A 24,522-nucleotide genomic window follows, 5' to 3' on the forward strand; every position below is an offset into this window, starting at 1 on the left:
GAATAGAAACAAATTTATTCATTATTTTTAGAACTATGTCTGCCTCTGGGTTATCTTTGGAAATCTAGAAATCCAGTTTGTGTTACCATATGTTGGTTATTTTAGATTGCTTTCCATGGGTCCAGACCACCCGGCATGCATTTGTATGTATGTAATAATACGGGTATACCTTCCTGTTGTATGTAATGTATATTGGCAAGGTAGTGTAAAACACTGCTAACATGATAGACCTGAATGGCATTGGACTCAAAATTTTTTTATAATTTCTATTCAAAATCAATCTGATCAAAAAGTGATGTAGGTATAGGTTTTATTCTTATTTAAATCATTCAGTTATTTTTTGTTTAATTATGAATATTTTTAGGTTTTTAGCCATTAGTAACAAATATAGGTTTTTTGTATACCCCCTGATGAACAATTTGATAACTGTAAGACAAACAAAAAAAAGTCATAAATAAACAGAAATACCGGTAACATTACATTTGAATATAAAAATTAAAAATTACGAAAAAAATTGGAGCCTTTATCTACTTAAGATTTTAAACAGATTGGCACAATTATTTGTTATTATTTATATTCTATAAAAATATAGACACATTCTATTTTCAATAAAAATCAAAAAAGAAAAAGACCAATTTTTTTTGACAATTTGAAAAATAAAATGTCACACACTCATCATTTTTGGGAAACAAATTACCCCGGTAACCAAACTTTTGTTTTTGTCTTTGATATTTCTCTGATACCTGAGAAGATTCAGTGCATTCCAGCACCTAATTTATTTATTCAGTGAAATTCTTAAAATTCAACACATTGCCTATATTACCATAATATTTATATATTGATCATTGAACGCTGGGTATTTTATAAATAACACTTCACTCATTACAATCACTCGCTTACCGTAAACATCATTTTCCCGCCAAAATTTTTAGCGCTACATTTTGCCAATTTTTTCAAGTATTTTTCTGTATTTATTTTATTAATTTTGGTTCAAATGGATATAATTTCCTTTCAGCTGCAGTTCTTGATCAAAGTTGTTGAAAAAATATAGAAAAAATATCTGGTTTCATTATTTGGAAAGTTCGCATACTAAACATTTTTTTTTGATTTGACGTATTAGTTATGCCTTGCTACCACCACATGTTGTTTTCTTGTAATATTAATCTAGGGTCCTTCCTGATTTATTGCATGCATTTTTCATTCGGAAGAAGGATTAGACCCAGCTGCCCATGCGGACATGGCTACAAATTAAAAATAATTATTTTCCGTAAGGAATTTTAAATATATGTATCGTATTTATTCTATTACATATGTATGATCGCATCTCCAATAGAAACGCATATGCTGAATTGTTTAAAAATTATTGGACCATAAAAAAACTCATAAAATTCAACACTCGTAGAACAAATACAACATTTCTTGTATTTTGGTAATCTCTAATCAGTATTCCAAATATTCTTGCATTTTATGTGTTATATCCATCTTATACATGTATGCATGTTTTCTCAGATATTTATTGGTGAATTTGAAATATTGGAAAAATCACAATCTGATGAAAGATGGTTGTCTAGCAGCCATTTTGGTTTACAGATTTTGTTATTTTATCAGGTGTATTTAACATGTCCTCATAAAGCAGAACTTTTTTCTGGTTACTGTGTGTCATAGTATTTAATATTATTAAAAAAAAAACATTACAAACTCAAAAAACATTACCAAAAAATATTAGCCACAAATTTTTGTTTTGTTTTGTTTTGTTTGTTTGTTTGTTTTTTTTTTGGGGGGGGGGGGCGGCATTCTGCTAAAATTTGATGATTGTGGCTCCATTGCAAAACAGGGAAATACAACTTAACTTGATTTTGAATCAGTTTTTTTGTCCATTTTCACTCTTCATCCCTGCATTTTTGTCGTTAAAATATGAAGCCAGGCCCCCTCCAAAGTCTGGCCTTGTGTACAATATATGGATTGTTGAATACTGACTGACTACTGTAGGGTTGCCCTTTTAGTAAATCAAGTTCATTATTTTCTTCTCTAAATTGCTATGGACAAGCTAAAATTGAATTGATCAAATACACCCTAGGGAATGTGCATTGGTAATTTGTTCATGCTTGTCAGATTTACAGTCATCTACCCAATCTGTTGTCGCTCAGGGTGTTTAGCGCCGATAGGATATTTTTACATTCATATATTATCATATTAATGTTCATATAGTCGGAATTATGGAATCATCATTCAAATCATATCCTTTAAAATATACAGTACAGATAAAAATATACTATTATGAAAACTATAAAAAAAATTCCAAATTATATAATTTATGAAAGACTATAAATCATCTTGTATTAATTTTCCTCAATTTTTAGTGAAGATTTGATCAGCATTATCGATTCTGGGAGAGATGATGACTGAAAATGTTTCTTCCAAATTTTTGTTTCCATTCTTTTTTTTCTTCTAATTTTGAGATACATTGCTCAGTGTAGATGTTAATCCCTGATTAATGTTGCTGTCATTTTTCTTTTGAATAATTTTCTTTCTGTCCTTTTTTTTCTAAGGGACTTTTTTCTATTTTAATTTTTTTTTCCAGTTTTACCCCACCCCTCCACTCAAGTTTGTTCATCCCTTTTTGGTGTTATTACTCAATTTGTTCCTTAAATATGTATCAAGCAGTAACTTTATATACTGACTCAACAAACCACTGCCTAATATTATATCTAAATCATCTAGTTTTAATTAAAGTGTCTATATTTCAACTAAAGGTTGTCAGTGTCAGTTTAATTTCAAGTGACAATCTACCAGAGTATGTCTATGGTATTTGATTAATTCTGTAGCAGGTTGTTTCAGGGTCAAAGGTCATTTAAGTCATGTGATTCCATCATGTTTTATACATATTTTCAAAAGTCATTAGTCTCTAACAGATGTTACATACTATATACATGTATATGTCTGTAAAGATATATGACCTAGATAGATATTTGGTTAAGCATACTATATACATGTATATGTCTGTAAAGATATATGACCTAGATAGATATTTGGTTAAGCATACTATATTATATTATCAAAAGCATACACATGTAACTTGCATATCACCACCGTGTGGCACAAAACAGGGCAGATCAAAAACCATATCACCACAATGTGATGCCAAACAAGACAGATCAAAAAACCATATCACCACAGTGTAACCCAAAATGTATGTGCTGTCTAAACATTGTCTTGAGCTTCCATGGTTATACATGTACAATGTATAAGGTCTGATAACTACTGATTATCATTCAGTTCTTCCAAAAAATCTGTTGAATCAAAAAATCACCTTCAGATCAGATTGATACAATATTTATGGTTGTCACTCGCTGATGTCAATCTGAAAGAAAGTATTTGGGGATTATATATAGTTACTCCATATTATTATACATCTGTCACCGTAACGCCATAAGTTACAGCCGTGCCATAATTTTGCGGTATTTCACTAGGTAATTTCATCCTACCATATTATCTTTTTCACCCAATAGAATACATCACTATTGCCTCAAAAAATCTCCATAATTGGGAATTTCTATAATAATGGACTTTGTATATTCATTTAATACAGAATTGGAACTATACATTCTCAATGATTGTTCCATTAGCAGAGCTTGTGCTCACATGTATGTAAATTTAATACAGAGATGTTTCTATGATCAAAATAATGATTAGTGTGAGTTTTAGTTATATACACTTCTAATAGAACAATTACAGTACTGTAACATCCACTTCTAATAGAACATGCAATTACAGTACTGTAACATCCACTTCTAATAGAACAATTACAGTACTGTAACATCCACTTTAAACCTTTTCACTACTAGACTTTCTCGCCCAAATTTTTCTGCACTTTTTTTCTTATATTTTTCAATATTTCTCAAAATGAATTCTAATTTTGAAGCCAACAGACAAAATTTTAGTCAATTTTAAATTTTTACTAAAATTTGGCTATTTTTGTCCCAATCTTCTGAAGGAAAGTGCAGACTATAAACAGGAATATTTTGTGAATTTGTGATGAAAGGAAGGAACTGGTGCTGAAAAAGTTAAGGGGTACATTATTTTATTTTGATTATAAATGGGGGTACATTCAGTCGTGATTGTCACATACAAAACATATAACCCACCTTATAGTGTTTAGTGTCTTAAAATATTACTCATTTTTGGAAAGAGAATAAAAATGTAACAGTTGGTATATGTTTTGGTTCATTAACTGAAACTTTCTTGAAGTAAGCAGTCTGTATATTTTAGATGTGTTGTTTACGTCACATAGGACTTGTACTGACACTATTACCTTGGCACTTTAATGAATGTAATAATACAAAAAATAAAACAAATTTAAAACTGAATCCCACCAGGTAATACAATTCTCAAAATGCAATCTGACAATTAAAATAAAATATCTCTTTTTACAAATATGTAAATCATCACTCCAAAAACAAACTTAAAACATATAATGAGTTCAAATTACACTGTTTTAGCTAAAATATGATATATTAGATATCTTGGACAATTTGGTGAAATATATATAGCTGTAATTTTTTGAATAACACTTTTTAAGATATTATTTGCATACTTGTTTTCATCTTCTAATTGTGACTAAATGACTACAAATAGACGCAGGACTTCCAGCTTTTCAAAGGTGTGTTTGCCATGCCTGTATCTGCATTCTATGCTGCGTTACTTAATCAAAAGTGAAAAATATCTTTTTTTGTAAAAAAAATAATTACGCATATATGCTGGTGATAAGAAGTTATACCTTCTAAATATTGCACTATCATTCCATTCCTTATATGGGGCTTGCATTTCCAAATAAGGTAGGAGTCTGGTTATGGACCCCTCATGATTGAGGTTGTTCTATCCTTGGTGCCAAGTCTGATAATATAATAAGTTCACTACATGGATTTGCAACTGTATTAACTGTCTGAGTGCATACTTTGTGATATTTTCATAATAACTAAATTGTTATACATCTTCCTGAACTATCCACTTGGTGTAGGGATCAAATAGCTGAATGAAATGGTATAAATTATTGGAACTTTTTTCCTACGATCTTTGGGTTTTTTTAGTGTCCGCCATCTTGGAATTACTATGTAATTTCTTCATATTTGGAATTTACATTTCCTAATACTAGTATGATAGGATGCTGGATGTCATACCTCAAAATTACGACGTGCTGTAACTTATAGTGACAAATGACTAATAATATAAGGTTATTAACAAAATACCAGAATTTATGTTTGAGTTTATCATACAGCAAAGGTATTATTAGTACAAGAACATAAATCATGGTATTTTATTAATAACCTTATTATTATACATGTATATCCTTTTTAGAGATGTTAAAAATGTCATCTAAACTATCACTTTCGCTTTTAAAGTTTGCCAACAGGCGCAGGGAGAGACAATTTAAAAATTTGCATAATCAAAATGATGCAATTCTGAGGGTCTGTTTTTTATACACGATTGGTCCCTAAGATAGAGTGTAGCTTTTGTAAGCTTTCATAGAAGGTAGAAAGACTGTCTGGCACATGCGTGTGTGCAGTCACTTTAATAAATACTGACTGAGAGATGCGATCAAATTTGAAGATCAGTGGCCAGAATATTGCCACCTTGACGAAAATCATTGTTTAACATGCCAAAATTGTCTCACTCATACCAGGTAGATAGTCAACAAATTTGTTACTTTCAATCATTCATGTTTAATTAGATTACAAAAATTTTTGTTGAAAAGGGTATTTTTTTGTGTGTTAATGTTGATATACTGATGAGGTCTAGAGGTTCAATCCAATAACATATAAATTTGCATAATTATAAGGTTGTGCATGCTAATTTGCATATAATTATTGGATTCTGCATTCTAATTTGCATATAATTATTGGATTCTGCATTCTAATTTGCATATAATTATTGGATTCTGCATTCTAATTTGCATACAATTATTGGATTCTGCATTCTAATTTGCATATAATTATTGGATTCGGCATGCTAATTTGCATATAATTATTGGATTCTGCATTCTAATTTGCATATAATTATTGGATTCTGCATTCTAATTTGCATATAATTATTGGATTCGGCATGCTAATTTGCATATAATTATTGGATTCTGCATTCTAATTTGCATATAATTATTGGATTCTGCATTCTAATTTGCATAGTTATTGGATGCTGATTCCGGAACTTCATAGGTTACAGTTGTAGATGTTTAATAATACTTATTATTCAGGTTGTATCATAGTCTTGTTTGAAAATACAGTAACTGTGCGTACTGTTGAAGATCAGTAGACTGAAATAAATAGAGTTGTGTGAGTGAACTCCTTGTATTATTGAAAGACGTGTCCCATGAGAGTACTACAGACATCCTGCTTTATTATTACCTCCTGCTCTTTCAAGATTCGTGAGCAGTATTGTTGTACGGTCTCTGTCATTAAATTGTGTAAATTTACAATACTTTAAATGTCATGACTTATAACATTTATTTCACTCATTTCGTATGCAATTAGAGTAGAGTTATTTGATTCACAGGAAATGCTTTGAAGATTTAATTCTAAAGACTAGCAAGTTGAATGAAAAAGAAAAATATGTGTCAATGATCCATGATCACATGATTACGGCATATGTGTATACGATGTATTGTGAGCGGTCACGGTATTTGTGGTTATTAGAAACGCATCTTTAATTAGAAATGCACTTTTAAACTAATAATTGTAAAATACTTTATTTTCGCTTGGAATTAATGTTTGCTATTTTCGCTGATGGAAGGATTCAGCAAAAATAAAATCCAGCACATCAACCTTTTTTTCTATATTTTACATTCAACTTACCAATAATCAGTGAAAATTAAATTCCATACAAAACACTCAAAAAGTTATTTTCAGCAAAAATTAATTCCAGCCAAAATAAAGTATTTCACAGTATACAGTACAGTCATGGGGTGGCTTAACTTTCAAGTGGCTTTGCCTTTTCATAAACAAACTAGTGAGTATCAGTGTCATGAATAAATTCAACTTTACTTTGTAGTATTTACCCAACTTACTAAAATAAGTCATATTTAGGCAGATTAATTTGCTAGAGTTATATATATTCTAAAGCTAGCTAAACTATGCCTGCTAAAAGCTAGCTAAGTATTAAGGCTGTACTATACATGTACATGTATGACTTTGTTTGACTGTGCAAACACATCTGTCTCTTACGTAAGTGCATATACTGGTAGTACTAATAGAGCAAATACATACATGTATACCGTATGTGCCATAACTGTCAAATGGCCAATGTTAATCTAGCTATAACCTTGGTTGATGCTACATGTAACTGTGAGATGATCAGTCATTCATGACCATTTCAAGGTAAAATTTTATTAGATTTGTGAATTTGTATCATTAAGTCATCATTCCAGAATTTTTTAATTAATTATTTTTAATATTGCAGGTTATGATTTGATTCAAAACAAAATGGAAATCGCTAAAAATTTATCTCCGGAGAAGGTGAAGAAAGACTTGGAAGAGGAATTGAAGCTGGGAAGTGATGATATCCGCAGCCATGCCTGGTTTCATGGATCTATTAGTCGAAACTTGGGTGAACGCTTAGTAAAAGAAAACGGGGACTTTATTGTGCGTGACTGCATCTCTCAACCCGGGGACTATGTATTGACGATGCGATGGCATCAAAATGCACTGCATTTTATCATCAATAGAGTGGTGTTAAATCCAGACACTACGAAACGTAGAATTCAGTACCAGTTCGAACGAGAGAGTTTTGACAATATCCCATCTCTGATTCGGTATTATGTGGGTAATAAGAAAGTGATATCGGAAGCGACGCACGCTGTGATTTCTAAACCGGTAAATAGGACGATACCATTAAGTTACCTTGGAGATAGTAAATACGGTACTATCACAGCGTATCCGCAAGCAAAACACCACAGGTCTGGAAGTCAACCGAGTATACCAGCACAGCGTGTTTCAAGTTTCCCACAAACAATGTCAGAAAGATGTGAAAGCCAACCACAAATGCAGACTTTGATTAACAGTAAAGTGTCTGAAATCCGAAATGAACACGGTATGACACGATACGGTAGTGAACCGTTACTAAGTCCCAAAACTGAACGCAAATCAGGATCTGACTTTTTGGATAAAATGCAGTCATTTGGATCTGATAGCCAGTTGGAAGTTAAGCAAGCACCGCCCCCGAAACCAAGTCGAAACCAACCTTTCGATAGAGATAGTAGTGACTATTCACAACTGGTGCAACAAGAACCGATGCCGATTGAATTCACTAAGCTGAAAGAAGAAAACAAATTGCACTTCATCAGTCCAATTTTGAGAGCCAGGAAATCTTCTGACACTCGGAATTCAATAATAGACACAGACACAAAAGATAAATCTTATTATAAACTATACTCTGTTTCACCGCAAGTCATATCTGAATATGATATTGAACTGATCTCCCGACTGGGCACAGAATCTGTTTTTAAGCCATCAGAATTTACAAGTACTTTATTGAGTGAAAAGAACAAACCACTGGAAAGTGCAGCCATTATTAAAGTTAAGGACATACTCCTAAAAGGAGATGTTGTGACAATTGCGAAACATCTGACAAAACAAGATTTATTGGTAAGTGAGTCTGACTCTCTGTTCTCTCAAGCATTCTTCATAGTGAAAAGGCCTGTCCACTTGATGGGCAGATTTCAGCTCAGACAGGTAAATAAATAAACAAATTTCCTGTCCATACGAACAGGTGAATAAAATATCAAATTTTTACTAACTGACTAAATTGGATGTCCCAAATCCCAAGTTTCCAATGTTTTCTAGATTTCTAAGACTTATAAAATGATGATGAGCCAAGAATTGAAATTTTATTATGAATAATCTTGCTAGCGTCAGGTTAACTTTTATTCACCAACTCATCCAATAGACAGGCTACTTTAATTTCATCCTTTGCTTTTTGTTATTCTCTCTTAATATGAAATCAGATAGCTTATAATCCTATGAACTTATAATTGCTACATCTGACTAAACAGAGAGATAGATAACTTCCTTTAATGAGATTTGTCAACCAATTAAAGCATGGCCTTCTATTATTCGTTTGTCAATTTCTGATGGATTGGTGATCCTACTTCAATGTTAGGTTGTTGCTCAGATGTACACTGGCGGCCATAAACTGGTTGGTGGCCATGTATCAATTTAGAAAAATTTAAATAGATATTTGACAAGTTTGAATAGAACATTGACAGAAATTTGAATAAAATATTGACAAGAAAATTGATAAAAACACTATTGAAAATTTGAATAGAGCATTAACCAAAATTTGGTAATACCATTGGCAGAGATTTGAATAGACCATTGACAGGAATTTGATAAGACCATTGATAGGAATTTGATAAGACCATTGATAGGAATTTGATAAGACCATTGATAGGAATTTGAATAGAACATTAAAAACACTGCCAGGCATTCATATAAACCATTGGCAGAGATTTGAATGACCGCGCATAGGAATTTGAATAGAGCATTGACAGAAATTTGAATACCGGTAAAGCCAAAATTAGAATTGGGCATACCGGTAGTCAGAAATTTAAATATTGTAAGTTTAAATCGACTATTCTAAATACTATTGTTATTATTTCATTACTAGGTGACTCGTATATTGTATGAAAATGACACTCACTGTTTGTCAGGATTGGAACTATTAACGTTACCACATGCAGTTGTATTCAGACAAGATCTTCTAGAAAGGTGTGTAATGATTGGTTGATTTGGTGTGTTTGTAGGTTTCACACCACAATTAGATTCCACACATTGCAAACAATGTAAAAATCGCTGTGAAAGACTGTTTTTCCTAGTTTACAAAATCAAATAGTGAATATTGTCACAGACGAGAAAAAACTACAATGGTATCAACAATATTAGAAAAGTTTAATCAGCTGACTGCTCACTCTAAATGTATCAAATTGTCATATTTTACCTGTTGGTTTTTGCTAAAATTCCATTCAAAAGTTGCAGGCTTACTTTTCAGGTATCTTATTTCAAAAATAAACCTTGATACAAATTCTAATTTTGTGATGTCAAATCTATACATGCATGCATTTAGTAATTGTAAGTAATTTAATATTAAAACATTATTAAGATGTATCAAGCAATAGGTGTTACGGTAATCTATTGTATAACTATACATGTATATTCATCAGTTCCATCAGCTGTAATTTTTACATAGTTACATTTATAGGTACAAAAATAATGTATTATACATTATAAATGGAGATCCAATCAAATATGAGTCTTTGCGTTTTTAGCATGCGTTATTATTGTCGCTTGGAACTCAATTCCCGCACGGGCGCAGGGGACAACCGCTACGGTTTAATACGTTTCCTAAATGTACACTGTACACTCTAATATATGATCTATAGAGTACTTAATGTGAATGCGTTTGTTTCTCTTTTAGATTTTATTGTCTCAAGCTGTGGGTTGCAGTAACTATTATGACTTGTGTGCATTTAACAGAGCGTGTTGCTATGGTAACCAAATGGATAGAAATTGCGGAAATGTTAAAAAGTAAAATATGTAATTTGTATGGATTTGCAGCTGTTATGGAAGGACTGTGTTGTTCACAAGTAAGTAAGCTAAATTATTCTTGTCTGGGAATAACCATTATCTCCGGTATATGTTCTAAAGTAGGTTGTTGCTAGTAAATGTATCTGGGATATTAGACTCAACTATTATACCTTTTAGGGTAGATAGTGGAAGGAGGGCTAGTATGAGAGATAACCATTGTATGCCTAGAGACACATGTAGGGGCAGATATTAACACAAAGTATACGTGTTCAACCATTAAAGGGTGGTGTTTGCCACACAATGTGTGTATTCAAATTTTATATTTTGTATACATCGCTATGAGTCTCATAGTCCCATATCCAACACAATGTGGTGTGGTGACCATCATCCTTTAAATGATTGAGGGGTTTATAGATGATATCATTGACATTTGGTTTTTATGTTATGGGTATCAAAGATAGTGAATTGTTGTTGTATGTGTGCGTATTATGTGTATTCTAAGCATTCATGGGAGTGTTTGGATCCAGGGATAAAGAGAATCATTTATCAGTATATATTTGGATTATCCAAAGACAACAGCATTGGACAGTAATCACTACACTTGGAAATCGCGTAAACCGAGCTCCAGACATAATCTTAGACCAAGACAGGTTGCAGTTGAGATTAAATGTATGGTTTGATCTTGAATTTAGGAGTTTTGATGTGATCAGAAATTTGTGGAGCTGTTGTCTTGTTGTATTTGAACACGAGATGAAGTTGAGATAGTTTGACCAAAACCATAAGTGCAGACAATTAATTTCTCATTCAAGTTCATTATGTACAATGGGATTTGTTAATGGAAGAGATTACTACACTAAGGAATGTTCTAAAATTCAGTGGATTACATTAAACTACTGTATTTTTGATCATTCAGATATCTCAATCACTCTCTTGATGTAAATAGTCTCAGTTTGATGACTCTTTAAACGACTAAGGGTTTGTAGATTGACATTTGGTTCTTGTGTTATGGTATCGAGGCCAGCGAATTGTTGTTGTATTTGTGCGTATTATGTGTATTCTGACCATCCCCCATTAAGCTATAGCATAATTCATGGCAGTGTTTATCAGTATTTATTTGGATTATCCAGGGACAACAGCTGATGTTAATCACTACCCTGAGGAAATTGCGTAAACAAAGCTCTAGACATACTGCACCAGGGAGTTCTCTAAATTCAGCAGACCCAGCTTCTGTATTTTTGACAGTTCAGAAATCTCACTTTCTTTCTTGTTAACTTTGTTATATTTCAGGTATCTGGTTTGAAATTGACTTGGGATGGTTTACGAAGATCTCATACAAACCTTGCCATTAAATTTGACACAAAACTACGTCACGATTACAAATGTTTGAACATCGGTGATCATAAAAGTATTCCCCTAACAAGGACAACTATACCACATATAATCCCCTTACTGCAGCTGCTGCAAAGGGATCCCTCCTCTGTCCATAATCAAGAAATTTGGGAAAAGTCTACGGATAATCACGGTTTGGATTCGGTGCTGATACACTTAGATGCCGCAAGATGTTACGCACAACAAAGTAATTTGTATAAAATAAATGCAGAGACAGAACTCCGTGAACTGAACGTTAATGATGAGTTGCAAGACTGTCTGAAGACAGAGTTTCATCTGAGAATACTATGGGGCATCCAAGGTACTGACGTTTGCAAAGAGGAAAGGTACGGGAAATTTAACCGGATTTTAACTGTCATGGCTGATAGAATTGAACCATTGCAAACTTTGTAACTTTCCAATTTTGAGAGAGTAGCATTTATTAACTAAAGGCAGTTTGATAATGTAAATAATTATTTGTTCTTTGTAAGCAGAAATGCTCATTTCAACTGACTTTATAGATGTATCCACATTGTAAACATGATGTCTCTGACAAAAGCACACATGTCACGTTTTTCAATAAATTCCAACTTCTGACTGAAGACTGTTGAAATTTATATATTTATGTACTGGATGCTCTGCACTTGAACAATACATTACAATGACACATTATGACATAGTATAGCGACACATAACAATACACTTTGGTGACATGTAACGAGAACACCATCGCATACAATGTAACTACACAGTAACATTGCAAGGTGGTGTATTACTGGCTTGGTGAATAATTGCTATATTCATAGAGTGGCATTTCTCATGCATTTTTGTGTGTTGCTATGTACAGTATAGAACTCATTCGCTAACAGCAACGTGATTTTGTAATAAATTTACAAGTGGATTATCTGTAGACATAATTAAATATAGATCTGGCTATTACACAAATATACACTGCTATTACACAAATATACACTGCTATTACACAAATTATCACTGCTATTACACAAATATACACTGCTATAATACAAATATACACTGCTATTACACAAATATACACTGCTATAATACAAATATACACTGCTATTACACAAATATACACTGCTATTACACAAATATACACTGCTATTACACAAATTATCACTGCTATAACACAAATATACACTGCTATTACACAAATATACACTGCTATTACACAAATATACACTTCTATTACACAAATATACACTGCTATTACACAAATATACACTGCTATTACACAAATATACACTGCTATTACACAAATATACACTGCTATTACACAAATATACACTGCTATTACACAAATATACACTGCTATTACACAAATATACACTGCTATTACACAAATATACACTGCTATTACACAAATATACACTGCTATAATACAAATATACACTGCTATTACATAAATATACACTGCTATAATACAAATATACACTGCTATAACACAAATATACTGCCCTATGCATAATTTTCTATTTGAGGCTCAGTATTTCCAAGTTTTTGTTTATTTTTGAGTAGTAATGAATATTTGTTCAGAAATTTTAAAATTATTAATTCAAAAATTATGATTTTAACACACTACATTGGTATTCACTTGCTATAAAGTATAAAGTTACAAAATGGGAAATTATATTTGCAATAAAATTGAACCAGTAAACGTCAGATGCTCATTTGTGAATTGTTTTTCACTCCCAATTAACTTTTTTGTTTCTGTAATTTATAATTTAATTAGTTTGTATTTAAGTAGACATCAGTATAATTTATAGAGTAATGTATTTTTCATTAGATAAAGATGTTGTGTATACTTTCACTTTATGTAGAGTTATGTTAAATACCTAAATGTTTTATACAATAGGTGCTTTTGTTTTAATATGTAACATCTATTCTTATTGGAGATATTTAAATGCCTTAGCCAATGGCTGAGGTGCTTATATTTTTTTTGCTATGTAACATCCATCCTTATTGGAGGATTGATATATTTGTGTCTGATATTTAAATGTGTTAGCCAATGGGTGAGGTGCTTTTATTTTGCAGCTAGCATCACCAAAGATGAGTAAATATGGTGCTAAAATAAACATATTCTATTCATAAATTTTGTAAATAAAATAAACATATTGTAATTTGTAAACTTATTATATGCCAGTGTCCAAAGGACGACTTCTCAAAACCATAGAAATGCTTTATATAAATTTTAGTGTGTAGTAATTCGATTAAATGCGATATCTAAAAAAACAACCCTAAATGTACCTATAACGACATGTATAATATGAAAATTATATTCAGATTTATTTGGTCAGCAACCAATCATAACCTGTGTAACATGCTGTTCTCTAGTAAGATGCACTGTAATTGGTTAACAGTAACCTCAAAATTGAGTGCATAGGTACTTTGTGTGAAGCTCTACCATATTTGTTCATTTCATAAGAATAATTCTTGTTTCAATGAATATTTTGATAACTTTGGTGATTATTTTTGTCATAATTGGTGAAGATTGCAATGTTTGACTACTAAATGAAATCCCCATGAATTTTCCTTGTATCAAATTTGTAACAATACTTGAATATTACAACTTTCATTGCACTCAATAGTAATCACAACTGTTAAAATTAGGGAAAATATTTGAAGGATATCTCTGTATGTTACTCAAGAGAGAAAACAATTCTTGATAAAGTCCATTAATACAAAGTAGCAATTTGTTTATATAAATCCCCACAATGGCTAGTGAACAGGTATATCAACTTCTGAATTCATAATATGGTATTGTAGGTATGTGGTATGATTGTAAGCTACTATTGAATTGTGGGTATGTGGTATGATCAGATCCTACCATTGAATTGTGGGTATATGGTATGATTGCAAGCTACTATTGAATTGTGGGTATGTGGTATGATCAGATCCTACCATTGAATTGTGGGTATGTGGTATGATTGCAAGCTACTATTGAATTGTGGGTATGTGGTATGATCCGATCCTACCATTGAATTGTAGGTATGTGGTATGATTGCAAGCTACTATTGAATTGTGGGTATGTGGTATGATTGCAAGCTACTATTGAATTGTGGGTATGTGGTATGATCAGATCCTACCATTGAATTGTAGGTATGTGGTATGATTGCAAGCTACTATTGAATTGTGGGTATGTGGTATGATCAGATCCTACCATTGAATTGTAGGTATGTGGTATGATTGCAAGCTACTATTGAATTGTGGGTATGTGGTATGATCAGATCCTACCATTGAATTGTAGGTATGTGGTATGATTGTAAGCTACTATTGAATTGTGGGTTTGTGGTATGATCAGATCCTACCATTGAATTGTAGGTATGTGGTATGATTGCAAGTTACTATTGAATTGTGGGTATGTGGTATGATCAGATCCTACCATTGAATTGTAGGTATGTGGTATGATTGCAAGCTACTATTGAATTGTGGGTATGTGGTATGATCAGATCCTACCATTGAATTGTAGGTATGTGGTATGATTGTAAGCTACTATTGAATTGTGGGTTTGTGGTATGATCAGATCCTACCATTGAATTGTAGGTATGTGGTATGATTGCAAGTTACTATTGAATTGTGGGTATGTGGTATGATCAGATCCTACCATTGAATTGTAGGTATGTGGTATGATTGTAAGCTACTATTGAATTGTGGGTATGTGGTATGATCAGATCCTACCATTGAATTGTAGGTATGTGGTATGATTGTAAGCTACTATTGAATTGTGGGTATGTGGTATGATCAGATCCTACCATTGAATTGTAGGTATGTGGTATGATTGCAAGCTACTATTGAATTGTGGGTATGTGGTATGATCAGATCCTACCATTGAATTGTAGGTATGTGGTATGATTGTAAGCTACTATTGAATTGTGGGTATGTTTTATGATCAGATCCTACCATTGAATTGTAGGTATGTGGTATGATTGTAAGCTACTATTGAATTGTGGGTATGTGGTATGATCAGATCCTACCATTGAATTGTAGGTATGTGGTATGATTGTAAGCTACTATTGAATTGTGGGTATGTTTTATGACCAGATCCTACCATTGAATTGTAGGTATGTGGTATGATTGCAAGCTGCTATTGAATTGTGGGTATGTGGTATGATCAGATCCTACCATTGAATTGTAGGTATGTGGTATGATTGTAAGCTACTATTGAATTGTGGGTATGTGGTATGATCAGATCCTACCATTGAATTGTAGGTATGTGGTATGATTGTAAGCTACTATTGAATTGTGGGTATGTGGTATGATCAGATCCTACCATTGAATTGTAGGTATGTGGTATGATTGCAAGCTACTATTGAATTGTGGGTATGTGGTATGATCAGATCCTACCATTGAATTGTAGGTATGTGGTATGATTGTAAGCTACTATTGAATTGTGGGTATGTTTTATGACCAGATCCTACCATTGAATTGTAGGTATGTGGTATGATTGCAAGCTGCTATTGAATTGTGGGTATGTGGTATGATCAGATCCTACCATTGAATTGTAGGTATGTGGTATGATTGTAAGCTACTATTGAATTGTGGGTATGTTGTATGATCAGATCCTACCATTGAATTGTGGGTATGTGGTATGATTGTAAGCTACTATTGAATTGTGGGTATGTGGTATGATCAGATCCTACCATTGAATTGTGGGTATGTGGTATGATTGTAAGCTACTATTGAATTGTGGGTATGTGGTATGATCAGATCCTACCATTGAATTGTGGGTATGTGGTATGATTGCAAGCTACTATTGAATTGTGGGTATGTGGTATGATCAGATCCTACCATTGAATTGTAGGTATGTGGTATGATTGCAAGCTACTATTGAATTGTGGGTATGTGGTATGATCAGATCCTACCATTGAATTGTAGGTATGTGGTATGATTGTAAGCTACTATTGAATTGTGGGTATGTGGTATGATCAGATCCTACCATTGAATTGTAGGTATGTGGTATAATTGCAACTTACTATTGAATTGTGGGTGTGTGGTATGATCAGATCCTACCATTGAATTGTAGGTATGTGGTATGATTGTAAGCTACTATTGAATTGTGGGTATGTGGTATGATTGTAAGCTACTATTGAATTGTGGGTATGTGGTATGATCAGATCCTACCATTGAATTGTAGGTATGTGGTATGATTGCAAGCTACTATTGAATTGTGGGTACGTGGTATGATTGTAAGCTACTATTGAATTGTGGGTATGTGGTATGATCAGATCCTACCATTGAATTGTGGGTATGTGGTATGATCAGATCCTACCATTGAATTGTAGGTATGTGGTATGATTGCAAGCTACTATTGAATTGTGGGTATGTGGTATGATTGTAAGCTACTATTGAATTGTGGGTATGTGGTATGATTGTAAGCTACTATTGAATTGTAGGTATGTGGTATGATTACAAGCTACTATTGAATTGTGGGTATGTGGTATGATCAGATCCTACCATTGAATTGTAGGTATGTGGTATGATTGTAAGCTACTATTGAATTGTGGGTATGTGGTATGATCAGATCCTACCATTGAATTGTAGGTATGTGGTATGATTGCAAGCTACTATTGAATTGTGGGTATGTGGTATGATCAGATCCTACCATTGAATTGTAGGTATGTGGTATGATTGTAAGCTACTATTGAATTGTAGGTATGTGGTATGATTACAAGCTACTATTGAATTGTGGGTATGTGGTATGATCAGATCCTACCATTGAATTGTAGGTATGTGGTATGATTGTAAGCTACTATTGAATTGTGGGTATGTGGTATGATCAGATCCTACCATTGAATTGTGGGTATGTGGTATGATTGCAAGCTACTATTGAATTGTGGGTATGTGGTATGATCAGATCCTACCATTGAATTGTAGGTATAATAACAACCTTTATTGATATCGTATCCCTTCTGGGATCTAGATTAGAATACAATAAGGATATAAGGAACAATAAAATACATAAGTAATAATAATAAAAAAAAAGAAATAAATAGTACTGTAAAATCTGTATTAGAAACCGCGGCTTCTATTAAAATGGTACAATCCAATAGAGGGGGTGCGGCTTCTATTAGAGCATCTACACATATGAGAAATGATGATTTTTTGGTTCTCAATTGTTTAAAAAGAATGGGTGCGACTTCTATTAGGGATGCGGCTTCTAATACAGATTTTACGGTAATACTGTGAAAATATTATTATATAAATATTTTTTTGATGTTATTTTGAGGCAGCTGGTAAATTGCTTTTCATGAAATTCTCTCTTTTATTAAAACAGTCGCTGATAAACTTGGCAATTGCTTGGACAGTTTCAGAATTTTTGTTATTGAGAAGTGCTTTCAGATTACCGGATAAGTTTACGTTTTCAAACAAAGCATCTCTTTCAAATTTGTACTGGTTATGTAGGTATGTGGTATGGATATGTGGTATGATTGTAAGCTACTATTGAATTGTGGGTATGTGGTATGATCAGATCCTACCATTGAATTGTAGGTATGTGGTATGATTGCAAGCTACTATTGAATTGTGGGTATGTGGTATGATCAGATCCTACCATTGAATTGTGGGTATGTGGTATGATTGCAAGCTACTATTGAATTGTGGGTATGTGGTATGATCAGATCCTACCATTGAATTGTAGGTATGTGGTATGATTGCAAGCTACTATTGAATTGTGGGTATGTGGTATGATCAGATCCTACCATTGAATTGTAGGTATGTGGTATGATTGCAAGCTACTATTGAATTGTGGGTATGTGGTATGATCAGATCCTACCATTGAATTGTAGGTATGTGGTATGATTGCAAGCTACTATTGAATTGTGGGTATGTGGTATGATCAGATCCTACCATTGAATTGTAGGTATGTGGTATGATTGTAAGCTACTATTGAATTGTGGGTATGTGGTATGATCAGATCCTACCATTGAATTGTAGGTATGTGGTATAATTGCAACCTACTATTGAATTGTGGGTGTGTGGTATGATCAGATCCTACCATTGAATTGTAGGTATGTGGTATGATTGTAAGCTACTATTGAATTGTGGGTATGTGGTATGATTGTAAGCTACTATTGAATTGTGGGTATGTGGTATGATCAGATCCTACCATTGAATTGTAGGTATGTGGTATGATTGCAAGCTACTATTGAATTGTGGGTATGTGGTATGATTGTAAGCTACTATTGAATTGTGGGTATGTGGTATGATCAGATCCTACCATTGAATTGTAGGTATGTGGTATGATTGCAAGCTACTATTGAATTGTGGGTATGTGGTATGATTGTAAGCTACTATCGAATTGTGGGTATGTGGTATGATTGTAAGCTACTATTGAATTGTGGGTATGTGGTATGATCAGATCCTACCATTGAATTGTAGGTATGTGGTATGATTGTAAGCTACTATTGAATTGTAGGTATGTGGTATGATTGCAAGCTACTATTGAATTGTGGGTATGTGGTATGATCAGATCCTACCATTGAATTGTAGGTATGTGGTATGATTGTAAGCTACCATTGAATTGTAGGTATGTGGTATGATTGCAAGCTACTATTGAATTGTGGGTATGTGGTATGATCAGATTCTACCATTGAATTGTAGGTATGTGGTATGATTGCAAGCTACTATTGAATTGTGGGTATGTGGTATGATCAGATCCTACCATTGAATTGTAGGTATGTGGTATGATTGCAAGCTACTATTGAATTGTGGGTATGTGGTATGATCAGATCCTACCATTGAATTGTAGGTATGTGGTATGATTGCAAGCTACTATTGAATTGTGGGTATGTGGTATGATCAGATCCTACCATTGAATTGTAGGTATGTGGTATGATTGTAAGCTACCATTGAATTGTGGGTATGTGGTATGATCAGATATTACTATTGAATTGTATGTATGTGGTATGATTGTAAGCTACTATTGAATTGTGGGTATGTGGTATGATCAGATCCTACTATTGAATTGTAGGTATGTGGTATGATTGTAAGCTACTATTGAATTGTGGGTATGTGGTATGATCAGATCCTACCATTGAATTGTAGGTATGTGGTATGATTGCAAGCTACTATTGAATTTGTGCAACTCCATTATAGATATATTTCAGTTATTAGTGGTGCTAAGTATTCTAATTATTGGTACCTAAGAGATTCAGCCAATGAGTGTGATGATTTTTACCTTGCCCGTACTATCAAAGATGGAAGGGAAAGGTATATTCAGGGAAAAATTGTGTCCGGCGTTGTCGTCGTCGTTGTCGTCGTCGTTAATAATTGTTATTGTGTGCATAATAACTTTACTAATTCTATTCCAAACTTTATCAAACTTGGTCACCTTATTCATCAGTATAAAGTCTTCCCTGAGCTTGAACAACAGATGCCCTGTATGAAAATATCATGCAAAAATTGAGAAAATCTGATAAAATATTTTGACTGTTTTTACTTGACTGATCACTGGTGATACACATCAAAGGTCACTGATGTCAGTGGAAATATGCATTGTTGTACGTGTTCAATGAAGCAAATGATTTATCTTGTAATTTATCTCAGAATCCCATACTGGGTTTCAAAACCAACTCATGGAAAGATTGCACAGTCTGATACACATTTGCAAACCTACCAATAAAATCTTTACAGAAAACAAGATGTCAGAAAATCAATATAAGCACTCTTATGAACTGGGTGCCAAACTTTGATCAAGATCTGAATTTAATAGAAAATCTGTTTAGTTCAAAGTTATCAAATCAAAAACAATACATAAAAAATACATAAAAAGCAAAACATTTCATCCACATTTTAAAAAGAAAATTGTTCTAAAATATATGTATTTTGTATTTGACAAACAGTTCATTCGACAAATGAAAACTCACAGGAATATGTTTCAGCTATTAGGTAGAACAGAATGATAGAGTTTTTATAATATAGGTTTAAAAACGCACTTCAAAGATTGCAGTGTTTGAAGATGTAGATTTTCAGGAGGCAACAGTACTGTTGACTTCTCCCTCCACTGGACACCAACTAACTATTTAAGTTGATTTGCATACAAAGCAGAGCTTGCAACATAATAGCTATTCATAAAGGGTGATTTTTTTTTTACTTTTCATATAATACAGTAGTCACACAATGAGGCAGTTCATATTTGTCTCAGTGAATCATTAATTTTTGACAGACACCTGTACAAAATACTTGGACAAAAGCCAGCTAAGATTTTCTGTTATCTTGCATGTTTTATGAATCTATTCACGTCTAAATGCAGCCCTTTTTTTTTTGAGATGGGGCATTTGTTTTTATACTAAAATATCAGAATTACCTTGAATAAAGCTGGAAATTATGTCCCTTAAAATAATTAAACAAATAAGGCACCAATGTTTTTGTAAGATGTTTACATCTTTAATGACATTCGGTAGACTGATTCCCCACTGTTGGTTCAACCCCAAAACTTGTTTGTATTCAAAATTAATTATGACAATGCATATTTATATTGAAACAAACTATGATAAAGGGAATTATATTATATAACAAAGGGCAAGGTCACCAGAGTTCAACTATGTTATTCTACAGTCAGTACAATTTGTTTCTTAAATGCATTTTGTAATAAAAAATAACTTTGCAATAACATGCCTTGTTTTATTTCTGCATTTTTTTAAAATTCCTGTGCAAAATACAGAATAAGAATATGCAACTGATGTAGCGGATACATCAAGCACCACTGATCCAGAACGTCTGAGGTTGAAGAGAAGCTGATTGATAAGTGGACAAGGTTATGTCATGAAAGGTGCCAACAAAGTGTTTTTAAGTCAGGGTAAAGCTGACAACGTTGCCTATAAAATCGATAGAATAATTTTGTAAGTCGTAAAAGCTTTTCGAAAAGTCAATATAGCTGGTCGAAAAAATCAGTTTTAAAATCAACAAAGCTACAAAAGTAGGATCGAATGTTAACAAATTTAGATGGAAAGTAAGCAAAGTTGGATTGAAATTGGGTAGAGTTGAAATGTCAACAAAATTTCTTGGAAAGTCATGAAAGTTTGTTGAGAAGACTACATGTTTGAAAAGTTGCATGGAAAGTCATAAAACTAGGTTGTAAAGTTGACATTAATAAGGATAAAAAGTTTACAAAATTATTCACAAAGTAGTTGACATGTCAACAAAATTGGTTGAAAAGTCAAATAATAACATTAGAAATTCATAAAAAATGGCATGGAAATTTGTTAACGTTAGGCTGGAAAAATGACAACATTGGTTGGAAAAAAATTGCAAAATCTGTGTGTTGGTTTGGTTTGAAAGTCTTAAAAGTTTAGTTGAAAGTCGTAAGATTTGATAGAAAATCATAAATGTTGAGTAGAAAATCAACAAAATTAAATGGAAAGTAGTAGGTGCTTCATATATATATATATATATATATATATATCCTGTGTTCAAATCCGTGTCTATTTGAATACATAATTTGCTAATTAATTTAACAATTTGGAGCCTGGTAAATTTCAAGAAACACTTTTAAAAGCTAATTAATTATGGATTAAATATGCACATACTAATTATAATAATTGATTTACAAGAGTCGCCCTGGTAATTCATTACAACCCTGAGACGTACTAATACTAATCTTTGTGATTTAGAAAGCAAATTACCTGGTTTATATTTTTTTCATTGAACACTGCCCTCTCTGGTGGAGTATGTAAATTGCTTGCATCAGAGTTTATTTTGATCCAAGACTACACTGGTATTTCATTTGTGAATTATTTTTTCTTAGTTTTCAATCAAAGCAATATTTGTTAAATGCCATTATAATGTTAATTTTTACAAAGTTTGTGAACTTGCTCAAAATAGTGAAATTAAATGCCAGTGAAAATATATGGTTTTACAATATTTTCATTATATTATTACTATGTTACAACAGAGGTAACACGGATTACCGGTATAACATGAAAATATTGTCGTTCAGTAGAAATTATTTCTTTTAAATTATGTAGAATTCCCATCTATTATTATTTATCTGTCACCGTAACGCTACAGAGTTACAGAGTGCCGTAATTTTGTATTGCACTGTGTATTTTCATCCTACCACATTAGGAAACACAGATTCCAAATAAACGTCCTCTAATAATACAAAACAAACATGGCTGCCCCAGGGTTTGACCAGACCCCACACAAAAAAGTTTGCTCAATTTGTGCTAAACGTTCTGGATTTCGGCAATCCCATGTTGTATTCCTGGGAGGAAAAAATGTAAAAGAAGATTATAATTTCATATTATTGTGATCACCTGAAAAATGATCAGTTGTGACAACAAATCCTGAAATATTTAAGTACTGAAACTGAAAGTCATGGTGTTTATTCAAACATGCTTTTCATTTTTTGTAACAACTAAAGGTCACTTTACTATTTTATAAGGAAGTACTCCTAAATTCAATTGCAGGATTCTGTTGGATAACGATTTCTCATGACCAATACACAATCAAAAACCTGTATTACAGCGGTCAATGAAAGATTTTCTTTGAATCATACAATATCTTAACCTTTTCACTACCAGTTGGCCAAATTTTTTGAGTAAAAACTGAAAATTAACTCAAATTTTGTCTGTTGGCTCCAAAATTAGGGTTCATTTCTGGAAATATTGAAGAATATAAGAAAAAAAGTGCAAACACATTTTGAAGAGAAAACTCTGGTGGTGGAAAGGTTAAGGAGGTCTGGGTCAAATTAAAAACTATATTTTATTTTCTTCATGCTTTCATTAAAATTGGGTAATGCAATTGGGCGATCAGACAATTCTTCAATTACCAAGGGTCTGAAATGTCATGGAAAATGTTTTAAAACAGCATTTTTACACTGGTTTCTATAGTAACATTATTTCTTCATATCTTGAAACTCTGTGGTTTAGAATGAAAAAGACATTATTGATATGAATACTAATATTAAAACAATTTCAAAATTTAGTTTTCTCCCATAATGCATTGCAATACCCAATCCTATGCTTAGTATTGCAAAATTTGAATTCTGTCTGAACTGTTTAGAGTGGCAATGATTCATGTATACATACTTCCTCGAGTATGTTTTATTTACAGTGCATTCAGACTCGAAACTGATTGTGAAACTGGATGCCATCTTTTAAATCTGCAACATCCTGTTACCGATAGTTAAACAAATATTGAATTTGGGATAAATTACAGGAATTCACATTTTTAAGTAGGCTTCAATATTACCATATTCCACTCATATCAAAACTGTATTAGAGATAAAGGCAATACTGTAATGAGGTTATCCAAGTGTCTGTTTCCAGGAAAAAATAAATTATAAATAGGCTTTTATCTATCACTATTTTAAGAAGAATGAGATTAAAGACTTGTTTAAAATACACTGGTTATAGCAAAACATACTGTATCTGCTCCATTAGTAGTGAATTTGTTTACAGAAACGATAGGTGTGGATCTATGGTCAAACATTTTAAAAGGCAATGGTCATCACGCCACTTGTGTTGATAAACTGATTTTTTCACAACCCAATGTGTTCTCTCACTAGCAAGCAATGAATTAGAGTTTTCATCTGGCCATGAATTGCACTAATGACTTCCTA

General features: G+C 32.6%; 1 protein-coding gene across 3 annotated transcripts in view; it reads left to right on the forward strand.

Moving 5' to 3' along the window:
• LOC100366284 (SH2 domain-containing protein 3C-like) overlaps nt 1-14,648 on the forward strand; it is a 31,922-nt gene extending 17,274 nt beyond the window's left edge. For all 3 annotated transcript variants that reach the window (XM_085492544.1, XM_085492545.1, XM_085492546.1), the window contains 4 exons: nt 7,450-8,633; nt 9,655-9,755; nt 10,462-10,630; nt 11,859-14,648. In XM_085492544.1, the coding sequence (XP_085348670.1) occupies nt 7,473-8,633; nt 9,655-9,755; nt 10,462-10,630; nt 11,859-12,353 (1,926 nt within the window). In that variant the 5' untranslated portion in view covers nt 7,450-7,472 and the 3' untranslated portion in view covers nt 12,354-14,648. The remainder of the gene's footprint in view (nt 1-7,449; nt 8,634-9,654; nt 9,756-10,461; nt 10,631-11,858) is intronic.
• Nucleotides 14,649-24,522: the final 9,874 nt, after the last annotated feature.

The sequence above is a fragment of the Saccoglossus kowalevskii genome, chromosome 17, assembly GCF_978046115.1.
Source record: "Saccoglossus kowalevskii chromosome 17, keSacKowa6.1, whole genome shotgun sequence".
NCBI classification, from domain to species: Eukaryota; Metazoa; Hemichordata; class Enteropneusta; family Harrimaniidae; genus Saccoglossus; species Saccoglossus kowalevskii.